We start from the raw sequence: 18,505 nt of genomic DNA on the forward strand, positions 1-18,505 counted from the left end.
CAAAGAAATAAGTGTGTCATGGAGGAAGTGACCTAAAAGGGTGAGCATGTCGTAGAGTTAGCGACCCAAATAATGGGTTTATCATGGAGGTAATAACCCGGAAGGGTGCCTACGACTCCAAAGTGGTGCCGTAGGAAGTGAAAGGATGTAACTCCCGTTGGAGGGAATTACACTATGGATTGACTCGGTGACGAGCCATCTGTTCACATGATATGTGAACACGAGGGATAAGTGTATGAGAAACATAAATTTTCGTGAGGGTCATTGCACCGCATGTAGGGTGCATTGTTACACCCTATTTAGGAGCTGTCATTGCACCACATATGAGACGCTTTATTTTGCATGATGCCTTTTTACCTTGTGCTGTTTGATGTGGTTCCACAATGCACGTTGTGATTTTGTAAAGGGTTTCAATGCAACGGGTCAGGGGAGTGATTGACGGTGGCCAGTAGATGGTGGTCAATAGTAGTTGACGACTGCAAAAGTGAGAGGTATTTGTTAGACTTGCGATGCAGAATTTCATCTCATTCTCTAGCCTTCAACTTCCTAGCTGAAGCAAAAGCCTCTCTGCAAATAATGAATGAATTTAAACCACTTCATTGAACAATCTAAAAAGATTCTCTTGATCGAACGCCGTTCAATGAGCATTTGAGTGCCTTAATGATGTCAGAATTGAGCGAGCTTGAGTTCGTTGGATTCGTCTTATCTAGACGCCCGATTTGATTATAGGCTTGTTAGTTTTGGAGTTTGTTTAAGCTTCCAAATATGTACTTAAATATTTTAAAAATGATTTATTGGCTTTATTGTGACTTGATTTAATTCAGATCAGACCATTTTTAATATCATTAAGTCATTATCGTCGAGCCGATCAGTTTTATTTTAAGCTTTTTGAAATCAGAGTTCTTGAAAATTTTCAATTGAACTTTGAATATTTTTTATTTGAAAGTCGTGTCGTGACATGAGATCCGTGTTACATGATAACTTCTAAGATATAATTTTTACATTTAAAATATTTTAATATTATAAACCCGTGCATAAAAATGCAAGTTTATTTTTATAATATTAGTAAGTATAATGTTTTTCATGTGAATTTAAATTTTTGAATGTTATGAATGTTAATTGAAAAGTTTAGATGTGAGCCATGCAAATAGACAAGAATTATGAGTTATGCATGTAAATGTTCCATTTAATTATTGGTTCCGATTCACTCGTGGTTAGATTTGACGCCATTGAAGTTATTCGATGCTCTGCAATCAACGAAGCAGCACAATTGGTGGTGTTTTCACGAAAAAATATTACATCATCATTACGAGCCTAGTTTTTACGAAAAAATATTACATCAATACTACACGTCTAGAATAACATGCGTAGTTAATGGAATCACTTCACGACACCCCGTGCGACAGAAAAAAAAACTGCGCAGTAACACGAGTAATATTCCCTCCCGTATTATTCATGTGTTATTGTGTGTTATTAATCTGTTATTGTGTCATGAGAATACTCCTGGTGTTATAATAACACTATAACACATGAATAACACGAGGGAGAATATTCTCCTATGTTATTGCGCCGCTTTTTTTTTTCTGTCGGGAATATTCCCTGTGTTATTAATGTGTTATTGTGTGTTATTCATGTGTTATTATGTCTTGAGAATATTTTTGGTGTTATAATAAGGTGTTATAATAACATAATAACTAATAACATAATAACACATCAATAACACATGAATAATACACAATAACACAAGAATAACACATAAATAACACAGGAGAGAATATTCCCCGTGTTACTGTGTCGTTTTTTTCCTATCGCGTGGGATGTCGTGGCGTGATTTCATTGACTACGCACGTTACTTCTACGTACGTAATACTGATGTAATATTTTTTCCGTTTCCAGAGCATTACTAGGTCGTTTAGTTTCTGATTAATTCAAATTCATAACTTGTGAATAAATTAACTATATTTTATTTAAGGATTTACATGAATACCACATAAATTTGTTGTATTTATATAAATTATATCTAAAGTTTAATGTTAGAATTTTAACACTGTTCTTAAAGCTGATAATTTTGATTTCATGTTTAAAATTTTAAGTTATATGAATGGAAATATATTTTTAGGTTTTTGAAGTAAATACGTAAAACTTTAGTGGTATGAACGTAAATGCACTTTTCAACCTTTCAGCAGCATTACTAATTAAGATCTGAGATTCATCCCTGAAGTGAGGAACTGGATGCAGTATCCTCTGATCGTTGATTCTCAACAAATGGCCGCTCAAGTTCTTGGATCAATTGCGTCTCCCCTCTCTGTTTCTACAGTGGCGGCATATTGTTCTTCTTCCTCAAGATCGGCGATCATTCCCATTTCAAGTGCAGCCGGGCATGGAAGATCTCGGGTTTTGCGTCAAAGGAGGTTCAGGTCAGACATGGTCGCGGACTTCACGAAGCCTGTTCGCCGAGCAATGGTTGTTTGCGCGGCTCAGGAAGGAACAATTGATGGTGAGAATTATCGATCGGCATTGACTTCTCTTACCACCTTTTTGCTGTTAGATTTCTTCCAGTCAGTTATATTCTTCGTCAACTCGGAATTTAAGCAAAATTATGCTAAATTCTACCTAAAGTTTTCTTGCGCAAACTGATACGGATTATCCCAAGGTTTGATTTACTAAATTACGATCTTAAAGCAATATTTAAGAAATACTGTTGGCTCGGATTTAATTGCCACTCTTTGTCTTGCAGTTCTTGGCGCTATTTTGTCAACTTCTATTACGCCAGCTTTCTCGTCGTTGATCATCTTCTTCCCCTCCCGTATCTATTGTGACGATCCCTCTTTCCTAGTTTTCCTGCGCAAAACCCTTGTTCGATTCCTTTATTAATTATCGGTGATCATGATGGGGGAAATTTTATTGTTATACTGCAGTTTTTATGTGCTGAAAATTTTCTCCACTGTTCTATTTCCTTATCATTCGACCCAATCTGCAGTGAAAGTGTTTTTAGAGGTTACCCATAGGCGGGGTGGAATCTAACACCTAGGAACATTCGATGTTGTGCCTGAGAGGATGTGACATTCATACAATCTCACACCAAAGAACCTCAGTGGGGCTACCTTTCTTGGGAATTAACGTCTTTATCGAGATTGTGATGGTGACGATACTGGGAATGATCTACTAAATGAATCCATTGGTGATTATGCTATTTTGGGAGTCATTTAACGTTATGCACCCTTGGGGTTGTTGTTAAGATCAATTGGAATACCGTAGTGGAGCCTCTCTCGGAGGATCAGACTGCCATGAATAGAGTTCTTCTTTGGGAGTGGTCGGGCTCCTGGTAAGTTGGGGAGAAAACGAGAAACAATTTATGCTCACTGGAGATTTCTTCGTGGTGTATTCACCCCCTTCGACTGATCGCTGCTGAATAGTTTCAAAACAGTGGTCTCCAATTACTATGTTGCTGTCAAGTTTCTTGAAGATGGAGAAATTATCATGATCAGGGGTGACCTGTCGCAGTCCTGGATTTGCTGCTTGCGAGCTATAAGCAACGTGAGCATGATTCTTTGGACATCCAAAATGCAAGGGAAGGTAGCCTCGAGACCAACGGGACCAACCGTGAGGTTTCGGCGGTCGAAGGAGAATCAATTAGATGTTTTCTGATAAGTGAAGCTTTTGATGCAGGTCACAGGGAGTTTCTGATCCAAACTCTCCGGGAAAATCAAGATGTTTTTGCTTGGACGACTGCTGAGATGCCGCGTGCCACAAATTGAACGTCGATCCATCGACTCAACCTATGAAGCAGAAGATTAGAAGCTAAGCCATGACATTGGCGGGACCCATTCGAGAGGAAATATGAAAGCTGGAGGAATCGTGGTACATTCGGGAAGTATAATACCCCACCTGGGTCTCTTACGTGGTGATGGTGCAAAAGGCTAACAGAAAATGGAGGATGTATGAAGTTTACCAACCTGAACTCTGCTTGTCCAAATGACTCTTACCCTCTACCGAGGATCGATGCCCTAGTGGATTCGCCGATCGGCCACCCCGTCATAAGCTTCCTTGATGCATTCTTTGAATACCATCAGATCAAGATGCACTCAAATGACGCGGAAAGACGGCTTTTATTACTTGTGAGGGAATTTTTTATTATAATATAATGCCCTTTGGGCTTAAAAATGTCAGGGTGACTTACCAACGTCTCATAGATGTAATCTTTGCTAATAAAAAATGAAGGAACATTGAGGTGTATATAGATGTTGTACTAGTTAAGAGTCGGTCGGCCAAACAATATATCTAGGATTTAAAAGAAACATTTCCAACTCTTAGAAAGTTTAACATGAAATTAAACCCATTGAAGTGAACCTTGGGATATTTGCTAACCCCTGAAGGCATAAAGGCCAACCCGAAAAAGATTTAAGCACTCCTTGATATGCCCTCCTCTAAAAACACCAAGGAAGTCCATAAGCTAACTGTTCGGATCACAAATTTTAGCAGATTCGTCTCTAAGTCATGTGATAAGTGTGCCCCATTCTTTATAGTACTCAGAAGAGCCAAATGTTTCGAATAGACACCGGAATATGAAGAGGCATTTAGGAACCTCAAGCAGTTCCTCGCTTCTCCTCCCCTCCTTCAGAGCCCGAAACTGAAGGAAAAACTTTATCTTTACCTTGGGGTCGGTCCCAAAGTCTTCAGTTTTGTCTTGGTCAGAGAAGAACTAGCGAAGCAGCATTCAGCGTACTACACCGGCCGGGTTCTCAAAAGCACCGAACTCCGATTTCCAATAATAAAGAGACTGACCTTCACCTTAGCCATTTCAGCATGGAGGCTTTGACCATATTTTCAGGTACACCCCATACAAGTTATCACAGATCATCCATTAAAATCTATTCTTACCAAACCAGAGCACTCCTGCCCACTACTCAAATGGGCAGTGGAACTCAACGAGTTTAATCTCATATATTCTCCGAACGGTAATAAAAACACAAGCTATTGCAGATTTCATTGTAGGTTTCTCCGAACTGAGAGGGGCAAACAAGGATCTGGTGATCGATAGATTGATCTGGACCATATTTACTGATGGGGGATCCAACCAATCAAGTGATGGACTTGAAGTTTTCTTGTGCATACCCGTAGGGGAAAACTTCTGCCATTCAATTGATGTAAATTTTTCATTAACTAACAACCAAGCGGAATATTAGGCTTTGATTGCAGAACTTCGCCTGGCCTCTGAGATGATAGTCCTCCACATGACGGTAAATGCTGATTCACAAGTCATAGTGAATCAGATCAACGGGGAATTTGAAGCCAGGGATAAGACTATAGCGAAGTACCTAGAGAAGGTAAAGACAAAAACTAGTCGCTTTACCAACTTCAAAATCAAACATGTTTGAAGGGAGGAAAATCAAGTTGTTGACCTCGAGTCTTCATCTAGGAGAAGGGCCACCTAGAAGACTCGATCGACCCTCGATCTAAGAACCACTAACAATAGAGATACATCAGGAGAAAAAAAAATGGTTGAGCTCATACGTCCGGTACTTGAGCATTGGGGGAGATCGACAAAGAAGTCATAGATCGTAGGAGATTCAAATATAAGGCTGCCCGATACCTACTAGGCCAAGGGAAACTCTTTAGGAAGTCGGCTATGTCCTTATACCTAAAGTGCATTGCCGAACACTAGGCTGAAGACATACTTTGAGAAGCTCATGGCGGGGTGTGTGGGAGCCATTTTGGGGGAAAGACGCTAGCTCACTGAATCCAACGACAAGGTTACTTTTGGTCGAATTTGCTCAAAGATGCCGAAGAATATTCCTGAAAGTGTACACAATGTCAGAAAAACAAACTATTGCGCCATCAGTTGGCCCAAAAACTCAACTTGATTGTTAGTCCATGGTCGTCCGCCATATGGGGCCTCGACATTATGGTACCTTTCTCCCCGTCAAAAGGACAACGAAAGTTTTTACTGATGGTCGTCGACTATTTCTCTAAGTGGGTAGAAGCAAAGCCCCCGACACACACAACGACCGAAGTAATTCGGAACTTCATATGGACTGACCTAATTTGTCGATACGGATTACCTCTCGTCATAGTTACAAATTTGAAACCCAATTCGCAAACAAAGGAGTTTAAGATTTCTGTAAGAGCCAAAGGATCAACATCAAATTTGCTTCCATACACCATTCTCGAACTAACGGATAGACAAAGGCTACAAACAAAATCATTCTAAATTTGCTAAGGGAAAAGGTAGAAGGAGCAAATGACAAATGGACAGTTCTTATCCCTTCGGTAATTTAGGTGATCCGAACAACACAGTTCATGTCCACCAATAGACACACTTTATGTTATCCCACATAATGAAAGTCATGTTACCGGTCGAATACAACTATTACAGCGCCTCAGCTTTTAACAAAGAAGATCCAGGAGAGTGGCTTGAGGCGAACGATGAAGGAGCCAGACTCGCCCTAGATCTGGCCGAGGAGAATCGAGCCAACGCAGCCCTCCGGTTAGAAAAGGTTAAGCGAAGGACAACCAAATATTTTAACAAACACGTACACGAAGAGACGTTTGCCATAAGGAAACCTAATGCTGAAGAAGGTCGATCCCGTCGCCAGGGGTTAAGCTATCGAGAAGCTGGATCAAACCTAGAATGACCCCAATATCATCCACCGGAGAACTGGACCTGAGCATACAAACTGAAGACATTCGTAGGGAACGACCTCCCTCAAACTTGGAGTGCTGATGATCTGAAGAAATTATTCCCTTAAAGGTACCCTATGTGTAGAAGGAACATTGCCATAATTGTTTTGTATGACCATTCTTAACTTTTGTCATGATTTTTTTGACAAGTTTTACGCTGGCTGTCGACTACCTAACAAAACTCTCCACTTTTCGCATTCGGGCTTGGGACCGACAATAGCAGTGTTGTTCTTGTTGTTGTATTCTTAACTTTTAAAATCTCAAAAATAATAAAGATTTTTTTTTTTAAATTCACAGCGTCTGAAAGTTTGAGATTTCACTTATTCAACATCACTAATAGTACTCTCTTTGATTGTTTTTACGCTCGGGGAGCTAAGGATCTTACACTCGGGGAACTGTCACAATTACGCTTGGAAAATAGGCTCCGCGAGTGGCTAAAACTTATCAATTCATGCAAAGATCGTCAGTGGCCTATGCGATTTATCGACACTCGACAGAAATAAGCTCCGTAAGTGGTGTGTGAATGATTGTCCCGTGCCCTGCTTTAAGTTTTAACACCCTTCAGCAACAAGCTCAGAGATTACACCCCTCGCGGAGGGATGCGTGAACGATTCTCCTCGGCCGGATCAAGGGTCGCTACGTCCCAGAGGCCACAGGCCATGGTTAGACACCTCTCACGAAGCTTGTTGTTGTCGGGTGTTAATGCTTAAAGTAGGGTGCAAGACGATCGTTCACGCGCCCTCGCGGAGCTTGTCGCTGTCGGGTGCGTAAACAATCATAGTCAGTGGCCTATGGAATATATCGACACCCGACAACGATAAACTCCGTGAGGGGTGCATGAATGATCGCCCTGTGCCCTACTTTAAGCGTTAACATTAGGACAAGCTCCATGAGGGGTGTCTAATTATTGCCAGTGGCTTATGGTACGTATTGACACCCAATAGTGACTAGCTTCATGAGGGTTGTATGAACGATTGTTCTGTGCCCTATTTTAAAGCGTTAACATCCAACAACGACAAGCTCTGCGTGGAGTTTCTAATCGTTGTCGGTGGCCTATGAGACGTATTGACACCCGACAACGACAAGCTTTGCGAGGGATGTGTGAACGATCGTCATGCGCCCTACTTTAAGCGTTAACACCCGACAGTGACAAACTCCGCGAGGGGTGTCTTACTATTCTCCGTGGCCTATGGGACGTAGCAGGACCCGACAACGAGAAGCTTCACTAGGAGTGTGTAAATGATACTCCTGTGCCTTAACTGTGGCATTAACACCTGCCAACGCCAAGCTCTGCGAGGGGTTTATAGCATTTGTTTCTGCGAAACACACACGCACTTGCCAACAACTCATAAAAATTGAAATTACTCATGCATTCTAACAATCAACATGTAAAGAAGAAAAAGTTCCGGATAATGAAACCCCTAGCTTAAAAAATTTCCATACATTACGACAATTCATTTGCAGTTTACAAATAACAATCTTCTTTATAACGAAACAAAAGAGACAAAAAGGAACCAAAACATACAAAAGGAGACCGCTTTAATCTTGAGCATTTGAAGACTTCCCAGAATCTGCTTTCTTGGACCCGTTGGTGCCAGCAGACTCCCGGTACGCTGACTCTTCTCCGCTCTTCAAATCTAAGTGGAGCTTCCCAATTTCCTCCATATTTTGCCACTTAGGATCCACCAACTTATGCCTTACAAACCTCTCGATCGCGAGGGAAGGCCGACTGTAACCTGACGAGAAAGACCTTTGACATAATCCTCTCTAGTCACCATCAAAAACATTCTCTTTCAGCTCGCTATTTTCATTCATAAGAGCTGTTACCTCTTCCTCATGCTGTTGGGCATATATTTTCCTCCCATCAAGGGAAAGCTTCAATCTCCCTTTCACCATAGCGAGTTTTCGCTTCATCTTCCGAGCCCTTGAGGCAGATCGCCCAACGTCCTCCTCGGCTTTGTCTAGGAGAAGAGTATGGAAATGCAAAGCTTTCCAGGCAAGGGCATGATAACGATCAACTGCTTGGAACATGCCATTTCTATCCATCGACCTCAAGTTCCTCTTGAAAGCGAGACATAACATGTCAATCAAAATCAAGGGGTAATCTCCTTTCAGAGGATTTGTAGGGAACCACTCGATCTCCCTGTCAATAAGAGTGTGGTGACCGTTCATCCAAACACCAGCTCCGTCCTCGTGTTAGAACGCCCACTTAGGCGGAACACCCTCCCACCCCCCCTCTTGCGAGGAGGGGGCAAGTCGACATCAGGGACATGAGCTTTTCCTTCCCTCCGAAGGGTGTCACTTTCCATCCGATCTGCGACCTCTTGTCCCTCATTGAAATCGGTCTCAACAGAGATAGGGTGGGAAGCGCGATTCGCCTCACCTCGCTCCCGCAGAGGTATGAACGAGGCCTCCCCAATCTCTGTCAGAACTCCTCCAGTCAACGGGCGCACCGATGGGCCTTTGAACTCAGGAAGGCTGGGCGATCTGGAAGAGTCCCCTTCACTCACTTCCGAAGAACTTAGCAAATTACACAAAGATCACGAAAATGCATTTCACACACAAACAGATAAGAAGATGAGTAACACCAACCTTCATCATCCCCCTCAACCGACCTAATCGAGTTGAACCGACCCTGGCCTCTGCCGAGTAAAGTAGGACCGCCTCTCTCATGAGGCCTTTTCAAAGCCACCCTCTCTCCAGTAGTTCTCTCCTGAGCAACCTCCCTGTTGTTGGTCGCTCTCCACAAATCCTTGGTCATGGTATCGACACCATCCGGATGAATCATACGTTCAATCACGTTGGTACTGAAACAAAGAGAGATGCTAGCCCTGAATCAGTGCCCTGTGGTTTCGAACGTTCCCTAACAAGCTCTTTACTTTCTTCACCTCACACTTAGTAGGAGAAGTGCGGATCCCCCATCCATCCTCACATGAGGTGACCAAGAACTTCTTCCAATCCTTCACCTTGTTCTCAAGCCCCAACAATTGAATCTTAGTACCAACGGCGAACTAAATATATCCATCATGACCAATCTGGAAGGAGAATAAATGATTGAAGAGTTCGATCGACCACGGGATTTTTTTCTCCGACAGAAGAGCGCATAAGTCATGATAGCAGCGATCGAGTTGGGAAGGATCTGAGCACGGTTGATGCCATAACGATTGAAGATTGATCGCAACTCTCAACAATACGACAACCGAAGACCCATCTTAATATGATCTTTATAGAAGACAAGGTCAGGAGAGAAATCATCCGTAGCCCGTTCGTGGTTGTTGGACGTCACAGGAGAATTGTAGAATCCATAATACAATGATTCTGAATCTCCTCGACGTTCGCTGCGGATAGGACTGATAATGGGAATCGAACCAAACGATCTTGAGAGTATTTCCAAACCATGGATTATACGACACTAGATAGGAAAGAAGAAGACGAGGATAGTGAAACCCAGAGAAAGGAAAAAACGATGGTGCAACACGAGGAAAGAAAAAGAATGAGGAAACAAAAGAAACAGAAGCCCTCAACGATTGCATGACCATACACACACACACACATGCGAAAGAGAATGCCTGGGACGTTGAAATGCTGCCAACACGATTACGCCACCCAAATAAAGTAATCATTACCAGAAATAAAAAAAATATTTTATTTTATTTTATTATTTATTTATTTATTTATATAAAAAAGATGGGGGACGTTGCACCAACCCTCAGTTACAATTGAGTAGGGAAAAATTTGACTAAGCGATTGTTCTCGCCTTTGTCCAAGACAAACCCTCGATAGTGAAGCCGTTCATATATAAACTAGTCGCTTAGCCTGAAAAGGTCATTTTGGCTATCCTTAGGCTGAGGGGCGAGGACCTTTGTAACGACTGACGATTCCGAACACAGACACGTAACTTACAATCGACAAGCACCTCTCTCCGTAAAGCTGCAAGTTTCTCGTGCAGTGCAACAACTTTCCTCTCCACCTGATCGACTCTCTCAAGAACCTCAGCGATTCTTCCATCACCATCTCCTCGAGGATACCCATAAAGCAAAGAAAACACTCCTCCATCTCAACAAGGCGACAAAGTATGAAGTCAAAGGACACACGACGCCCTCTGGTGGCCTCCTCCTCCGTCACAGCACCGGAAAAAAATCTGATTGCCATCACCTTGATCCTCGACATCACGCTCAACGCCTAGCTTCAGTGCGCTTAGTTTCGTCGTATCCTCTCCCCCCACGACAACCAGTCCTATATTCACCCCCTCGACTGCAACTTGGTCCACAATCGCCGAGTCATTCTCAGGACTAATGTCAGAATCCACAACCATGACTTCAGTTGCTAAAAAGAGAAATGCAAAAAGCTATTCAAGCTACATATCAAGAATCTGCCCCCATTCAGATGTGGTGTAAGAAAAAATGCCCTCATCGGCTTTCCCTTATCCTCCGCCTTCAGAAGAAAAACCGCTCCTAGTTGATTGAAGCCATGTCTCGGCCTCAGTCGTTGCCTCCTCAAGACCCCTTTGGGGAACCGCGACCCCCGCAGCCTTCTACATTGACAGTCTCTCTCCTATAGCAGGAACAGTCACCCCTGGTGAGTGCCTCGTAGGATGATTGTTAGGACGACCACTAGCTTGTCCCGCAACCCTCTCCTGGTGTTGAGTCCGCAAGGAAATCAGAAGAACCAGGTCAGTTCTCACGATCGCCGACTCTTGGCTTGGGCACATTACGTCCAACTTACGCGGTTACACCCTCATATCACTCATGGCTTTGAGGAGAACACTCTTATTGGAAGGTGTGCTCATTCGCCAGAAATCGCAACAAACATGAAAAGAGAATGACACGAAACAAAGAAACCAGAAGAGACGGAGATGGTGCAAACTGCATTGCCTCAAAGCCTATTTATAATGGTTAAGGCACGGAAATCCATGAAGTCCAATATTGCACAATATTGTCATTTAATTATTTCATGTTAAAAAATTTTTTTATCCTCGTGTATTGTACAACTTTCGAGGAGCAAAAGAATCGGAGAACAAAATATATACATATAAAAACATCTTAGCACGGATCTCAAAGCAGATGAATGACTCAGGAAGTAGATGCGAACAATTGCACATAGCCTTCGACGATCGTTTTGGATGAATATTGGCAACAGAAGCACCTCATTCGAACAATCGTCAGAAGGCATCAGGAGAAGCTCATGCAGGGCGATAGTTAGCCTTCAGGATGATCAACGAGGCACTCCTTCGGATGAGATATCGATCGAGTCAAGACTACCGGACGATCGACAATCCTCATCAATTGAATTGGTTCCCGGTCTTATTATATGCAAATAAATTTGAAATTACCAAAAAATCTCTCTAAAAAGTCAATAATGAGAGGACTAATATGTACTTTTGTAATATTGGGATGTAGACCTATGAATAGTGGTCCATGTCATTAGTAAGACTCTTTTTACTGTTCGCTACTGCTTTCTCTCTCTCTTTCTCTAATTGCTTTGTATCATAACTTTTTATTTCTTGGAAGTGTTTCCCAGACACTTTTGGATTCAACAAGAACTAAATTTTAGACTTTCAAAGTATATTTCAGAAGTAAGCCCAACAAATTAAATTGGCAGTCGTCAGATTACACAAGTTCATGTTTTAAATAGAGAACATAACAATAGAAGTTGAATTAGTGATGCTTTCTACTACGTGAATGCTTTCTATCGTGGGATTGCAAAGGCGCTCATAAGCTCGTGGTTCAATCCAACTATTGGGAACCCCAATCCATTTGATGCTCTCTTAGATTGCAAGCTATATATTTTCATTCCCTATTCTTATAAGCACATTTATGACAACATTGTTAATACTTTGTGTATCTTGTCATTGTGGTAATTGTCCAGAAATTGATGTGTAATTAGCTGCCTCCAAAGTAAGAATTACTTAGCATGGCGTACAACCTTGTTATTTGAATTAGAGGCAAAATTTTCAATGGTATAAATAAGAATTCATGTTATCTCCCTCTTTCTTAAATTAGATATATAATTAATGCATGATTTTTTTTTTTGATTGGATGTAAAATTGAGAATCTTATTCTCCATTAAAATGGCTGAAGAAAATTACTTTTCTTTTCTGGTAAAACTTAACTGAGTCAAATACTTAATATCTTTCAAGTAATAACTATGCATATGCCTCTAGTATTTGAAAAAAAATCATTAATTGTATTTATATTTACTACCTTCGAAATTGAAAATGAACACCCAATAAAAAAAAAGAAAAAACAAAATCCAAAGCAACTAGGCTTTTCTCTTGATCGTAGGGCTTCTTCTTTAGCTTAAAGAGCTTTTTTGCTGGTTTTCTTCTCAAATGAAGGCAGGCGACCACTTTTTCTAGTGATTTCGTACAATCTTTTGAAGATGGGTTCATCGATCACCTTTAAACTTCTGAAGGAAATTTCTTTAAGATGTTGACATCTTCAATAGATTTGAATCTTCTCCACTTAATTTATCAGCTTATTCTTTTTAAATGCCAGTGGTAATGAGGTGACTTCATCTTTTATTCCACAACGTTTTATTCTTGGAAGGCACTATCATAGTGGTAAGGATTATAAGGAGCCATCATAATATGAAGTTTGACAAGGATGTGATACAATGTAAAACAAATTCACTCAAATAGTACGAGTTCCTATTGTAAGGAAAATTAAGATTTTGGGATATTTTGAATGGATCTAAATTTCCTTTTACATTTAATTTTCTCTGCACTGAACACAGAATAAAATATACATGTAAATCTATTCATCATGTACCAGAGAATCCTTTTGTGGGGCCTAAATTTTCATAAAAAAAGGCTTTAAAATTATTTTTTTGGATAAATCTTAGATTTATTTTGAATTGTTTAGGTTTAAATATCTATTATCAAGTTGGTTAGCTCGCTTCAAGCTACATGAATCTCAAAACTTTTTTTTTACTTGCTTTGTTTCTTGCAAAAGAAGAATGAAATTGTACTGCATCAATGCGTATATTTTTTCTTTAAACTTACTAGGGTGAAGCTTTAAAGGATAATAATGGCAGGAGACCAGTGGCAGGAAGAGATGATAATACTAAGGGAGAAGTGATCAACTTCTTATTTCATGGGTAAAGTGTGAACCAAAATGCTTCCCTGTAAAGGTTTGTGGTTGGGCTATTATGTGGCTGATGATGTGTACAAGGAATGTGGTATTCATTTGCTACTTGAGGAAGCTAACATTAGGCTTTTCAAAAGTTTCTTAAAAGCCAGTGGTCGGCCCTCGATGATCATTAAGAACCAGAGTTTAGACTGCCAAAGGTTGAATAACATGTTTGCATAGCATAAATGTACATTGTGCGGCATTACTTATTGTGTTCCTCTTCAGACGGGCATGATGACTAATAGGACATCGTTATAAAAAATATGGCCTATTTAACATTTTAAGGTGGAAACTAATAGTACTATCGATAAAACATAGTTATTGCCATCCCATCTTTATATGACTATTAAAGTCATCTCATAAGGCGCAGATGAAATAATTATCATAATGATAAGACAACCATGGATAAGAGATGGAATCATTTAGTCTTCAGGTGGGCATGGGATTTTTTTTTTCGTCAAATTTGTCATGCATAGATATGTTTAATGTAGTTATCATAGCAATAATACGATTATGGATGTTAGAAGAGCATTATTTGAACTTTATGAGGACGAAGGCCACATTATCAAACCTAACATATGAGATGCATCATAAGCATATATAAGTAGTTTGCCAAAGCAAATAGATGGAGTATTTATTATTGAGCTTCCCAAGAAAAAAGAGAAGGAGTTGAGGTTCCTTTAGGGGTGATTCTTTCCTTCAATTTGAGGTTGGTTCCTATTCTGGTTGGCAAGGACTAAAATCTTCCACCAGCGGCAGTTTAGGTGCTTTGATTGTTTTTAAATGCAGGAAAAAAGAAGTTTTTTTAATGAAAGTAATATGTGGTTGATCTAATGTGTTAGAGTAATAGTGTCATTGCCAAGGTTCGAAAGTTAGCAACACTAATGAAGGGACTTGACCTTGACTCGTGAAGTAAGTTTTGAAAGTTAAGGTTAACTAAAGCGGTATTGTTTCATAAAGCAAATAAATTTAAATAACTCAACCAATGCTAAGAGGTCTAAATCAATTCTTTATTAAGAGAATATAAACTATAATAATCAAACATCAAAGGAAACTAAAACATCTCTCTAATGAAAAAAAAGGGAATAAATGAATAATTATGAGACCAAAAAACTAAATAAAGCTCAATACAATTGTTCTTAATAAAGAGAATATTTGAGAAGTAAATAACATCTAACCTCAAAGAAATTTCTATGAATGATGAAGTGTTTGTTATGATTTCGGTCTATTAATCAACCTAGCCATATAATTCCTAGATTTGACTCGAATTTGGTGGGTCCTGCTTGTAGTCTCATAAGGAAATTATGATAACACAGATAGAGGATTTAGAAGAAAACCGTTAGCACACGGATTGAAAGTTTCTATCATTAGATCAAAATTATAATAGCCTTTAGATTATAATTCGTATCTTATTGTTTTATTGTCTCTTTTAATTATTTCCTTTAAAGGGGCCTTGTTAAAACTATAAATACCAATCATTTGTTTTTTGCAATACACTCTCCACTTGTAATCTCTTATTTGATATAATGAATTCCATGTAAAATTTATGTGTTATTTCTTTTGCTTATTTTATTATTTATTGCATAGATTAAATATCAAGTTATAATAAATGGTATCAGAGCAAAGTTTTGATTTCGATAATGGCAACAATAATGTATGACATTCCTCTTTTAGATCGCAACAACATATTTTGTCTTTGGCGGGTTAAGATGCGAGCATTCTTAGCACATATGGATCTAGACGATGCACCATTTGGGTTCTAAAAGATGCCCTTATCATTGATGTTGGAGGAGAAGCAACATAAAGATCAAACTGTTCTTTCTCAAATTCATCTTCTTTTATCAAACCAGATTTTATAGGATGGTTTGAAGGAGAAGACCGTTATTACGTTGTGGCTCAAATTAGAGCAATTGTGCATGATGAAAAGCCTTATCAATAAGACACACTTAAAACAACGTTTGCACTCTCATAGAATGATAAATGTTGCATCTGTTACAGATCACTCAATTGTCCTTAAGAAAATTATCTCTGATTTAGAAGCCATGGAAGTTAAATGTGACGAAGAAAATTTGATAGTAATCTTGTTGTGCTCACCACCTTCATCATATATAACGTTTAGAGAAACTATTTTGTATGGGCGAATATGATGATCTATTTTCTAAGGAGAAGATGAAACAACTTGTGGATCAACCGATTACTTAAGTAGAAGGCCTTATTGTTTGAGGTAAAACTCAAGAGCGAAGCTCTTGTGCTAATACAAAAAAGTAAATCAAAATTCAGAAATAAGGATAAGATCTACAATTGCTGTAGGAAAAGGGACACATCAAATTTTAATGTCATTGGAGAATAAAAATAAGAAAGTAACTTCAAATCAAAGAAATAAACAATCTGATCATTTTGGTGAAACCAATATTATTGAAGAATTTATTAATGACGGTGAACTCTTATTTGTTTCCAACGGAGATTCTTGTGATGTTTGTGTTCTTGATTTAACATGTACATTTTATATGTGCCGCAATAAGGATTGGTTTTTAACAAATGAAATGGTTTCAAATGGTTAATGGGCAATAATGCTCTCTGTAAGATGATTAGTACCGGATCTGTTAGAATCAAGATGTTTGATTGAGTTATTAGAACACTTAGAGATGTGAAACATACCCAGATTTGAAAAATAATCTAATTTTTTAAGTATTCTTGGTGCTAAAGGGTACACGTACTTTGGTGAAGGTGGAGTTTAAAGGTTGGCAAATGATCTCTTATTATGATGAAGAGATAGAAGAGGGTTGCTGGACTATATGTCTTGTAAGACTCTACTGTGTTAGGTGATGCAACGATTACTACTTCTTTCATGTCTAAAGATGAAGCAACTAGACTTTGGCATATGCTCCTTAGGCATATGAGTGAGAATTGGTTGGTTGAACTAAGCAAAATGAGTCTTATAAATGGTCAAAGCATTACTAAACTGAAGTTTTGTGAACATTTTGTATTTGAAAAATAGAAAAGAGTTAGGGTCTGTTTGGGGCAGCTGCAGATTATTTATGATCTACTTATAAGCCAATTATTCTGACAATCTGATAATATGTAGATTATCAGGATAAGCTGGCTTGTTGTTTCGGAAGTTTATTCAGAATAATTTATTTGTAGTTGCTACTGGATAAATAATTATTCTGCCCCAGTTCAGAGTGTTGTTTGCAACAAAATTATATGGGAAAAATTCTGACATAAAAAAAACCATTCTTTCAACGAAAGCATCGATGAAATAATAAATAAAAAACCTTAGCACAAAAACAATTCTTTCAACGAGAGCATCAAAAAATTTTGACATCAAAGCAGATGGAGATTCCAAACCGGAAAAGGCCTGAAGGTCGAAAATCACCTAAACAGAGGTGACGAGGAGGTTACTTACAGAGGACCAACAACACAGATTGGGGATAAGAAGGCAACAGTCGAGAGAAATGAGGAGAGAATCGAGCAGATAGGGCTTCTGCACGAGACGAGCAAAGAGGAGAAGAGCGAGGACAGAAGGGTAAATGGAGGAAAACGCAGGGGCTAGACGCGGGACACAACCCGTATACCGCGTCCGCGGATATTAACAAAACACGGGTGGCGTTAGGAAAATGCCACCCGAATGTTCTAACCAAATGTTCGGGCGGCGTTTTCAAAACGTCGCCCACACAAATAAGCGCCTCCAAACACAACCTTAATTTCAATACTGGTAATCACAATATTAATGGAATATTAGACTACATACATTTTGAGACTATCTACAGTATCATTTGAAAGAGGCGCCAAACGCCAGATATATGTTGACATTCATCGATGATTTCTTTAGAAAATTTCAAGTGTTCTTCTTGAAGCTGAAAAGCAATGTTTTTGCTACATTTAAGGAATGGAAGATTATGATTGAGAAGCAGACTGGAAAGCAGATCAAATGATTTCGTACTGATAATGAGTTGGAGTTATATTCAGGAGAATTTAACGCCTTCGACAAATATGAAGGAATTATAAGAGACTTCAAAGTCCGACACACGCCTTATCAAAATGGTGTGACAGAGCGAATGAACAAGACTATAATGGAGAAGGTTTGTTACATACACCCTAATGCTGAGCTATGTAAGTCATTTTGCTAAGCCTGTTTCTACAGCTTGTTATTTGTGATTCGCTCTCCTTTCATTGCTATTAACTAGAAAACTCCACAAGAGATTCAGAAAGGTAAGCTTGCAAATTACTTTAATTTAAGATTTTTTTTTGTTGTCCCGCATATGCTCATATTAATAATGGTAAATTAGAGTCTAGATCTATAAAGTGTGTATTTCTTAGTTATAAAAATGGAGTTAAATGTTATAAGTTATGGTGTTGAGAAACTAATAAAGTAATCATTAATAGAGATGTTGTATTTGATGAGTCCGTCATATTACATACAACATCTTCTACAAAATATAAGGCTGATGATAAGAAAGAAATGTTTGGCAGACAAGTGGAGCTTTAGATTGATACATATACACTCTCAAGCATAACTTCTAAGTCAAATTCAGATAATTATGATGATGTTGTTATCCCACCATCATAATGACAACCACACAGTATATTATTACCAAGAATATAACAAGAAGAGAAATTAAGCCACCTCATAGATATGGTGAGACTGAATTTGGTTGCTTTGTCGGCGTTTAAAAAGAGGGGGGAGTTACGTT

The 18,505-nt window shown here is 39.2% G+C and overlaps 1 protein-coding gene across 1 annotated transcript in view; it reads left to right on the forward strand.

Annotated features, from left to right (window-relative positions):
• Nucleotides 1-2,160: 2,160 nt before the first annotated feature.
• LOC110018567 (thioredoxin-like) overlaps nt 2,161-18,505 on the forward strand; it is a 27,484-nt gene continuing 11,139 nt past the window's right edge. Inside the window, exon 1 of the mRNA XM_020715915.1 lies at nt 2,161-2,497. Within this exon, the coding sequence (XP_020571574.1) occupies nt 2,233-2,497 (265 nt within the window). The 5' untranslated portion in view covers nt 2,161-2,232. The remainder of the gene's footprint in view (nt 2,498-18,505) is intronic.

Source organism: Phalaenopsis equestris, unplaced genomic scaffold, assembly GCF_001263595.1.
Source record: "Phalaenopsis equestris unplaced genomic scaffold, ASM126359v1 Scaffold000025, whole genome shotgun sequence".
Lineage (NCBI taxonomy): Eukaryota > Viridiplantae > Streptophyta > Magnoliopsida > Asparagales > Orchidaceae > Phalaenopsis > Phalaenopsis equestris.